The sequence below is a fragment of the Dama dama genome, chromosome 20 (assembly GCF_033118175.1).
Source record: "Dama dama isolate Ldn47 chromosome 20, ASM3311817v1, whole genome shotgun sequence".
Lineage (NCBI taxonomy): Eukaryota > Metazoa > Chordata > Mammalia > Artiodactyla > Cervidae > Dama > Dama dama.
The window spans coordinates 96,730,050-96,740,693 of NC_083700.1; the positions used below are offsets into that span (position 1 = coordinate 96,730,050).

Consider the following 10,644-nt stretch of genomic DNA (forward strand, 5'->3'; position numbering starts at 1 on the left):
CCTCAATTTATCTGGTTGGATTTATCTTACCTATTTCTTACAGGAATCTGTGATGCTGTGTTCTTCTTATTGCTGCCTATAGGAGGTCCATTTATCTGTCCCATTATGGATGATGTCAGCTTTCATCTGTCTGCTAGACTTCTCCAGTGTACTTTCTCCTTTAATAAAATAAATATATATCCCCTTCTTACCAAACTTTCAGTTGATTCACTTATATAATTAGTATGATTCATGGATTTCTGCTTTATTCAGTGAGTTATAATCCACTACTTTCATGTTTTTAATGCTCAAGTTGTCCCAGATTTGGCTAGGGGTTTTTATGTTACTTTTGATATGTCCCTATCATTCTTTGAGCACTTCCTTCTCTCTGAATCAAATGTTCAGGTTGATCTTATACTTTCCCCACCCCAGGCTTGGAATCACCCATTTCTCCAAGCCCTGGATCCTTTGACTGGATAATAAAGCCATCTTTGTGGGCCAAGGTGAAGAATGTATACATTCCCTACATATACACATTGGCATCTGTATTTACTTACACTGAAATTTGTATTTATTTAGTTCATACCAATAACACTGCATGCTTCATTCTGGTTTTATCCTCTTCTATATTCATAACTCCATTTTCTGCTAGCTCTCATTATCTCCAATATATCAACTTACTGGATCAATTCCCCCTGTATGTATGTACCCAGTCTCCCATTGCCAGCGCTGACTGGCCAGGTCCTCTTTCCTCACCCTGTTTAGACTCCAGTACCCCTCTCTTGATGAAAGTGAGAGTGAAAAAGTTGGCTTAAAGCTCACTCAATATTCAGAAAACTAAGATCATGGCATCTGGTCTCATCACTTCATGGGAAAAAGATGGGTAAACAGTGGAAGCAGTGTCAGACTTTATTTTTGGGGGCTCCAAAATCACTGCAGATGGTGACTGCAGCCATGAAATTAAAAGACGCTTACACCTTGGAGGGAAAAGTTATGACCAACCTAGATAGCAGAGACATTAAAAAGAAATATTAAAAAGCAGAGACATTACTTTGCCAACAAAGGTCCATCTAGTCAAGGCTATGGTTTTTCCAGTAGTCATGTATGGATGTGAGAGTTGGACTGTGAAGAAAGCTGAGTGCCAAAAAATGGATGCTTTTGAACCGTGGTGTCGGAGAAGACTCTTGAGACTCCCTTGGACTGCAAGGAGATCCAATCGGTCCATCTGAAAGGAGATCAGTCCTGGGTGTTCATTGGAAGGACTGATGCTGAAGCTGAAAACTCCACTACTTTGGCCACCTCATGTGAAGAGTTGACTCACTGGAAAAGACCCTGATGCTGGGAGGGATTGGGGACAGGAGGAGAAGGGGACGACAGAGGATGAGATGGTTGGATGGCATCACCGACTCGATGGGCATGAGTTTGAGTAAACTCTGGGAGTTGGTGATGGACAGGGAGGCCTGGTGTGCTGTGATTCATGGGGTCGCAAAGAGTCGGACACGATTGAGTGACAGAACTGAACTGAACTGAACCCCTCTCCGCTTTCCCTTAAAAAACAGTATTTTAAAAGAAAAGCAATCTTGTTGGACACTGAGACTAAAAACTGTTTGCTGTTATTTTTTTGGCTGTGCTGTATGGCTTGCAGGATCTTAGTTCCCCGACCAGACACTGAACCTGTGCCCAACTGCAGGGGAAACTCGAAGCCCTAACCACTGGACTGCCAAGGGAATTCCCAAGACACTTTTGAGATAAAAGAAACTTTCATATGAACTGAGTATTTAATGATATTAAGCAATTAGTGTTACTAATGCCAAAGTAAAAATTTTAAAAGTCCTTATTATTGCTAGGTAATGAGTACATGGGGGTCGATGATTATTCTATCTATCCTCATGCTTAAAACTTTTAAATTAAAAAAAAAAAGACAGAAGGCAAGACTGCTGATCATTGGACTTTATTAAGATGAAATCACTGATAATTACACAGAAATTACTTGCCTAAGCCAAAATCCTTGAGATTTACGTGAACTTAGTTACACAAATAAACATCATGTTCAAAACCATGAGGAAATATCCCAATGCCCAGGTGATGAAGGCTGGGTTGAACAAATCTGCACACTTATTTCAAGCTGTTAAACAGTTTGTGGGCCACCTAGATGGGGGAAAGAACAGGATGTCATCAACTGGCACATTTAATGTCATGAATTACAAGGCTCTTCATAATCTGGAGCAGCACTGCCTCTTCCCTAACCACTCACCTTCTCACACTCTTCTTGAGCCCTAATGAACTCCCCTCAATTACTGGAATACTTTCTTCTTAACTGGGAATCTCTTTCCCACTTTTTCATCTTTTAATTTTCCTTTAAAACCTAAATTACATATTTAGGTTTTAACAAGCTCCTGTCCTTCCTGTCTTTCCCAAAGAAACATGACTCCCAATCACAGTGCTTACCAATTCAACAAATATTTATAAAACATCTACTATATGCCAGATACCATTCTAGACTCTGAGTCACTATGGTAAACAAGACAATATCTGTGTCCTATAGAACTTAAGAGGACAATGAGAGAAATATATGTATAACTTCTGGTAATGATAAATGCTATGAGGAAAATAAAATGGTGGGGGGAAGGAACAGCAACTTTATTTATTTTTTTGGGGGGGAGGAACAGCAACTTTAAATAGAAGGTTCAGTAAAGGGCATCCTGAGGTTCTACCCAAAAGATTTACCAATTTACTAACCATTCTGCCTCCTGTGCTGGCTTATAACTCAGTGACAGGGACCACGCCCATCTCATTCCCTGATCTTAACCCAGTTTTGACTCAAAGAGTATTTAAATAACATTCACCATTTTAATAATTTTAAGCAATTCATTTGTATGGCCTTAAGTAATTCACATTGTTCTACAACCATCAACCTCCAGAACTTTTCCATTTTCCCAAACTAAAACTCTATACCCATTAAATAAAGGCAACTACCATTCAATTTTCTATCTCAATGAATTGGACTACTCTAGGTTCCTCATATAAGTAGAAAATTTGTTCTTTTCACTTAGTTCTTTTCACTGATTTCACTTAGCATGTTTTCAAGGTTCACCTATGCTGTAGCATGTATCAGTTTCCTTCCATTTTAAGACTCAATAATATTCCATTGTAGGTACATACCACATTTTGTTTATCCACCCCACCAACAGACATGTTTTTTGAGTAACGTACTTATTTCTTTTTATTGCCAAATAATATTCCTTTATATGGATACATCAAGTTTTATTTATCAGCTAATGGACATTTATATTGTTTCCAACTGTGCCTGTTATGAATAATGCTTCTATGAATATTTGTGTACAAATTTGTGTAGAGATGTTTTCATTTGTCTTGGGTGTACACCTAGGGTGTACACTCTAAGTTTAACCTTTTGAAGAACTGCCAGACCTTTCAATAAGGCTGTACCAATATACATTCCCATAGGCAGTGTATATGAGGTTTCTAGTTTCTCCACATCACCAACACTTATTTCTTAAGATATAGAAAGCAGTATATAAGTATTTTGTATATAAGTTTTCCCTCTTTCCACTAAAATCACGTTGAAAAAAAGCTGTATGAATAATTATAAACTAGAGGATGGATAAAATATGAATATACATCAATGGAAAGGAATATAGTGCTCTTTCATGTTTTATATGTAAGTGTGTTATGTTATTATATTTCATTTTGTTTAAGAATATTAGCTTATATAAGAAAACATATTTATCTCTAGACAGTATGACTTCAGTTGGGTTTTTGTTCTTATTTATTAAAAAAAAAAAAAAAACTCCAGGGAATTCCTTGGCAGTGGGTCCAGTGGTTGGTTAGAATTCCATGCTTCTACTGCAGCACACACAGGATCGATCCTTGGTCAAGAAACCCTGCAAAATGTGCAGCATGGCATGGCCAAACAAAATTTTCTTTAACTGTCAGAATGTGTTTATAGGAGCTGTGTATAAATATGTGTGCATGTGCATTTGTGTGTTTGCACTGTATATTATAGAATTAAAATACCTAAATTGGGATTGCTGAAGCATAAATTATGATCGTGGAGGTCATTAACTATTTTGTGGGGAGTTATTTACCGACCCCCTTCACCCATTTCTCCCCATTTTATTTTATAGCCATCCTGAGGTGTGAAGGGATATCTCATTGTGGTTTTGATTTGCATTTCCCTGAGAGCTAATGGTGTTAGGCATCTTTTCATATGCTTATTAGCCACCCAATTTTAACATAAACAATCATATCAAACTTTGCCTACCCTGTACTTTATTAAAATACCTTACTGTTACATATGTAAGGGAGTCAAAAACAAGTTTAAAAAAAAAACTTTTGTACCACCTCTTATGTACAAGACACACTGGAGGATATATATTAAAGAATAGCCTTTTGTACTTAAAATACAGAATCCAGTTTCCCTACTGCTTAGCAGTGTAAACTGGAACATCACATCTCTTTTCTGAGCCTCAGTTTTTTATCTGTAAAATGGGACTATCTATCTTCAGTGAATCAGAGGATTATATAAGATTATGTATGTAAAATGCTCAGCATTGTCCTGCTCCTAGGATGGAAAGAAAGGTGGTCATCACCAAGTCTTCCCTGGCCACTATAAGCTTTCCCCTTCCGGACTTTAGGCTGACTTACACAGTGGTCCCTTGCATGCAAGAAGTCAAAGAGCTCCTCTGTGCAGTCCTCCTCTGTCTGTGACCTGGAGGATACACGCTCATCACAGAGCTCTAGCCGCTCCCGAGCCTTCACACATTTCTCCAGCTGCTCGCACTGCTCTCTCACTGTTGTTAGAGGATCCTGGGAGAGAAACACACAAAATGGGGATTTCGGGAGACCCACAAACCACATGCTTTAATACAACCACCAAACCAAGGTGCTGCCTCTGAATTACCGTGCAGAAGGCCAGCTGGCAAAGCCACACTGCCGCCAGTAAGAGCAGAATGGGGTCTCCCATTTAATTCTGATGCTAAGTAGTAGGGGAAAGTTTCACATTCCTGCCTTCCAGGGTTGCCAGTATGCACTGAAAGCCTCAGTCCTATCTGAAAAACAAGGTGATAAAGGAAACCTGGCCAAATTTGAAGGACATCTAGAGGAGGCCTGCCTTATTTATTATCACATCATTTTGGGATATATAATGTCTGAATTTTAATTCCCCTCAGTGGACAACTGGCCTTTGCAACCCAGCTGACCAGCTAGAAAGGCCATGTTAACATGGAGAAGGATCATTTAAAATTCCTTCTAGAATTCCTTTTTAGTCCACAAAGAGCACATGGTTGAGTATCAGGCCTTCAAGTTGCTACTGTGCTCTCTGATACCATGATTGTAGAAGCCCCAAACCCAGAAAAGACTCAGCTTCCCAGGCCTACATGCCACAAACACTGAACAGGAGTATTAAAGGATTTTTCCACTCCCATTCTCTCCAAGGTGTTGAGTATCCTTAAAATGCCCTTAGTTTCATGAAACTCAAAACTTTCTTTTACTGAGATGGTTCCAAACCTGAGACAGCTCTTACCACTAATTCCTCTTCCTCTTCTTCCTCCTACAAAATGAAAACAAAATTAATGTCAGCAGCAATTTTATGACATATATATTCGCAATCATACTGACGTTGTAATTACTAAGGATAGACAGCCATGTTTTAAAATTTTCTGTATTTTATGGTGTTTTGACACTTTAGGAGCCTTGCTAATCCTGGAGACAGCCCCTCCCAGGGCTGCCTAATTTCTAGAGTTGGCAAACAACTTGCCAGGGGGCACACATTTCAAAGAAACCAATCCAAAACCCTTCTTACCATCTACCTTTATATAACTTTCCTACACTAAACCAATTATTGCCCCTGTACTAATCACATTAGGGGTAAGTACCAAACAAAAAGGGACCAGCCCAAAGTCGACAGCCTATTAAGAAATTATCCAGGCTTAAACTTGCCAGTATGTCAAGGCTGGATATTGTCACTCTGCTTATTTAACTTATATGCAGCGTACACTATACAAAATGCCAGGCTGGATGAAGCGCAAGCTGGAATCAAGACTACCAGGAGAAATATCAATAACCTGACACCACCCTTATGGCAGAAAGTGAAGAGGAACTAAAAAGCCTCTTGAGGAAGGTGAAAGAGGAGAGAAAGCTGGCTTAAAACTCAGCATTCAAAAACGGAAGATCATGGCATCCAGTCCCATCACTTCATAGCAAATAGATGGGGAAACAAGGGAACCAGTGACAGATTTTATTTTCCTGGGCTCCAAAATCAATGAAGATGGTGACTGCAGCCATGAAATTAAAGACGCTTACTCTTTGGAAGAAAAGCTATGACAAACCTAGACAGTGCATTAAAAAGCAGAGATCTTACTTTGCCGTATAGTCAAAGCTATAGTTTTTCCAATAGTCATGTATGGATGTGAGAGTTAGACCATAAGGAAGGCTGAGAGCCAAAGAATTGTTGCTTTTGAACTGTGGTGTTGGAGAAACTGTTTAGAGTCCCTTGGACTGCAAGGAAACGGACTGCAAGGAGATCAAACCAGTCAATCCTAAAGGAAATCAAGCCTGAATATTCATTGGAAGGGCTGATGCTAAAGCTGATGTTCCAATACTTTGGGCACCTGATGCGAAGAAGCGACCCATTGGAAAAGACCCTGATACTGGGAAAGATTGAAGGCAGGAGAAGGGGACGACAGAGGACAAGATGGCATCACCAACTCAATGGACATGAGTTTGAGCAAGCTCGGGAAGACGGTGAAGAACAAGGAAGCCTGGCATGCTGCAGTCCAAGGGGTTGCAAAGAGTCAGACACGACTGAGTGACTGAACAACAACAAAACTTGCCAGAACATGCCCATCCTGCCTCACCTAGTCCTTCTTCTGCTCCTGATTGGTTCTGGCACCTCCCCATGTGGCCCTGGGTGGTATGGCCTGCCCTCTTCTCTTGGGAACTACAGTCAGTCAGTCCAGTCGCTATATATAACTATATATAGTCAGGAACTATAGTAATAAACTTCATTCAAAAACAGTTGTCCTATCTTGGTTATGCTTTGAAGAAGGGTAATAGATATCATACTAGACAGGGTCACTGATATAAACAACTTTACAGGTTATACAATTTAAATAATTTTAAAATAATTTAAAAAAAAAGTTGTCTCCATGCTTGTAACCTTACCCTACCTGATTAAAACAAGTCCTGAATGGCTGATTCATGTCAATGTATGACAAAAACCACTACAATATTGTAAAGTAATTAGCCTCCAACTAATAAAAATAAATGGAAAAAAAATAAAACAAGTCCTGAGTATATTTAAACAAGGACACAGAATCTCATGTTCATTAGCAACAAACTTAAGTGTGTACAATGCTCTAAAAGTTTATGCACTTTGTATCTGTAATGATTTGATTAATTATAATAGACCCTTAAGGGGCTCCCAATTTAGTAATAACAAGCACTAATCAAACATTTTCTGATATAGAGTCAAGCTGTCACAGTAAAATTGCCATATCAATTTTAATGTATAGATTTTGCAAATACTATGCTATATGTAATACCTAACTGTATCTATAATGTCTGTCATATATTTATGCTCATTAAATGTTTTAATTATGGGGAAAAAAAAAAGATTCAGGGACTTCCCTGGTGGTCCAGTGGTTAAGAACACACCTTGTAATGCAGGGGATCCAGGTTCAACCCCTGATTGAGGAAATAAGACCCCACATGGCTCAAGGTCAACTAAGCCCACCTGCTGCAACTATTGCACCTGCGTGCTCTGGAACCCACATGCAATGACTATCCCATCATGCAGCAACTAAGACCCAATGCAACCAAATTAATCAGTCATTCAAGTTGTCAACTGTTCATATGGAATCAGCATGTGTATGTGTGTTAGCTGCTTAGTCGTGTCCAACTCTTTGTGATCCCATGGACTACAGCCTACCTGGCTCCTCTGTCCAGGGAATTCTCCAGGCAAGAACAGTGGAGTGGGTTGCCATTTCCTTCTCCAGGGGATCTTCCTGACCCAGGGATCGAACCCGGGTCTCTTGCATTGCAGGCAGATTCTTTACCATCTGAGCTACAGGAAAGTCCCCAACTTAAATATATTTTCTTCTAAATTCTGAGACATACCAGTAGTACCAGAAATAGCTAAATTTAATCCTGACATTCCCAAACCAAATTAGGTAGAAAGCTAACATTCTTCCCTATGTTCTGAATTTGAATTGGGTAAATGAAAATAGCCAAACCTAAACTCTCCTTTAGCCAGAATTTAAAGATAATTTCTGTCACTGCTTTTTGGCTTGCTGAACTTTCAGGACTCTAAGTACACTATCAATATAAGTGCACCAAAGCTCTACACAACTCCACTCACAAGCTTAAAAACATCAGGCCCTACCTATTATTTCAACCTCAGTTTCTTTTCTTCCAAGGGGTATGGGGAAAAAAAAAATATCTTTGAGAGGAAAAGCACAGTCTTGAATCTGTGGCATAGTAGTGCCTGATCAGTAACTCAACCTGTCAAAAGTGAAGCATTTGCCCGCTGGTGCATGTACATGTCCACGTTTGCAGGAAGGGAAAGAAAAGGTATATATAGAGAAAAAAAAAATAGTTCAACAATCCCTCACTGTGTTTTCAAAACTCTATACAATCTGCCCCATTCTCTACCATGATCTTTAGGGAAGGGACCAAAGCTTATGAAAACTGGGAGTGAGGGACAGGGCAGGTTTCACTGTAATCTAGGCTGCTTAGTCTCAAATTAACAAAGGTGTCTTCTAAATGTGAAGTTATTACTTAGGATGTACAAGTCTAGTTTTCCATTAAACAATATTTCTTAACCTTGCTCTTAAAAAAAAAAAATTCATCCTAAAAACAGTTATTCAAAAAAACTGAAATCCCATTCTGCCTGAGTTAGAAACCAGAAATCAATATCCTAGAAGCAAGACCTTTATATCCTTTCCCTATTAGCAGTGTTACTACAATGATTATTTTATTGATCATTTTTTATAATTTTGTGTCAAAAGTATCATGATATATTTTGAGAAAATAAATCCAAATACAAGTCTGAATATGGACTACTTCAGGTAATGTTTTTTATCAATGATTAAAAACCAAGGTCACACTAAATAAAAAGATTCAACCTCCAAGATGTATAGGTTCTTCATAACAAACCTCAGATTTCTTCATTTTAAAACTGACTACTTGTTTACTTTGTTTTCTCATCTACTGCTGTGATGAGCCCTACTGAACTTTCTGGTATACTTCCAGTTGAACCTCCTGAGATTGGCTCCATTTCTTTCTTGTCCTTTTTCTGAAAATAAGACTAGAAAAAATTATGGGATAAACTAGTTCCCAATTATTCTTAACCCATAAACCCAGAACAACTGTAGGGAAGTGACTAAAGAACAAAAGATAGGAAATGTGATGGGAAACAAAACTAGCTGGCTTCTGTAAAACCATGTAACACTGTGGCTAAGCCTTGTCTGGAACCACGCTGTTTGAGTTCAATTCCTGGCTCCGTGATTTATTAGCTGTGTGTCCTCAGATTAGATATTTAACCTCTCTATGCTTGTTTCCTCATGTAAAATGGCAATACTATGACTACCTAATACCTCACAGGGCTATTATGTGGCTTAAATGAATTAGTACATATAAAGCACTTGGAATCGGAAGCAGCCAATAAATGATTAGTATTAAACTGGCATTCTCAATCTGAGAAAGAGCTTCCTCCCTCATCACAGAATTATACCGCACATCCCCACACTGTCCCCAAAGAAACTTTTCCCTTCCCCCCACCCAAGGAAAACGAAATCACGTTTTCACAGAAACTAGCCTAAGGCCTGATGCCCGGAATCTCCACAGAAGATATACCAGGATCCCTGACCCGAGCTGAGGCAGCTTTCTCCCCAAATTCGTCAAACTAGAGGCTCTGAACAGCTGATTGACTAAAAACATAAGCAGGCCTCATTTTTACAAAGATTTAGTCCACAAAGCATTTTTGTTCTCGTTAAACCTTCATCACATTCACATAATGGGAAAGCCGAAGCCCAGAGAAAGCCTAGTCACCTACTTGCCCAAGGTCACCCGACGAACTCTGGGGAAAGGTACGGGGAACCAGCTCTCCCAACCCTGCAAACTCGAGCGGGAAACGGGGGCCCAGAGGGTCCCGTGCTTTGGCGGGTCAGGTCCTGAGCCTCAGGGCTGTAAAAGGAGGTCGAGTCGCCCCAGAGTCTTACCTCCTTGGGATCTCCGGACCCGGTCAGCATCCTTTGCTCGTCCTCTAGCCCCATGCCCGGCTACGGTTCTGGCCTCAACACAAGCAGAAACAGCGGCACCTATTCCACTTGAGGATCAAAAAGGACTTGTAAGGGTCACTCAGCGGATATCCGGCGATCTGGCCGGAAGTGCGGCAGACTAGTCGTAGTGGCGAACACACGCTCCGATTGGCATGTACTACCGTCCAGAGGCAGGGGGCAGGGAGAGCTGGTATTTGCACCAGAGAAGGATTTGCTAAGGAATATCCTCTTAGCCACACCAGGCCCAAATATGTTGACCTTGGGGGATATTTGAATTATTGATTTCTAAGAAACTTGGGACGTATGCATAAATACTTGATATTCTTTTAGCGCAGTTCCCAGTCTTCCCCACATCGTCGATGGAACC

At 39.9% G+C, this 10,644-nt stretch overlaps 1 protein-coding gene across 2 annotated transcripts; it reads right to left on the reverse strand.

Moving 5' to 3' along the window:
* Positions 1-1,914: 1,914 nt before the first annotated feature.
* On the reverse strand, positions 1,915-10,372 carry LOC133041408 (cytochrome b-c1 complex subunit 6, mitochondrial). Of its 2 annotated transcripts, XM_061122014.1 has the most exons (5): positions 10,218-10,330; positions 5,522-5,548; positions 4,901-5,048; positions 4,645-4,806; positions 1,915-2,127 (listed from the first exon to the last, which is right to left on the reverse strand). In XM_061122014.1, exons 3-5 carry the CDS (start codon positions 4,961-4,963, stop codon positions 2,095-2,097), a joined length of 258 nt encoding a protein of 85 aa, XP_060977997.1. In that variant the 5' UTR covers positions 4,964-5,048; positions 5,522-5,548; positions 10,218-10,330; the 3' UTR covers positions 1,915-2,094. The 2 variants fall into 2 exon arrangements, with proteins under 2 accessions (XP_060977997.1, XP_060977996.1); XM_061122013.1 differs by lacking the exon at positions 4,901-5,048 and having other exon boundaries at positions 10,218-10,372.
* Positions 10,373-10,644: the final 272 nt, after the last annotated feature.

Coding starts and splice junctions, on each gene's coding strand:
- LOC133041408 (XM_061122013.1), bottom strand. CDS start 10,271: ATGGGGCTAGAGGACGAGCAAAGGATGCTGACCGGGTCCGGAGATCCC. Junction 4,807..5,521: donor AAGAGGAAGAGGAATTAGTG/GTAAGAGCTGTC, acceptor TTTCTCTCCCAG/GATCCTCTAACAACAGTGAG. Junction 2,128..4,644: donor TGCATGCAAGGGACCACTGT/GTAAGTCAGCCT, acceptor TCCCCCATCTAG/GTGGCCCACAAACTGTTTAA.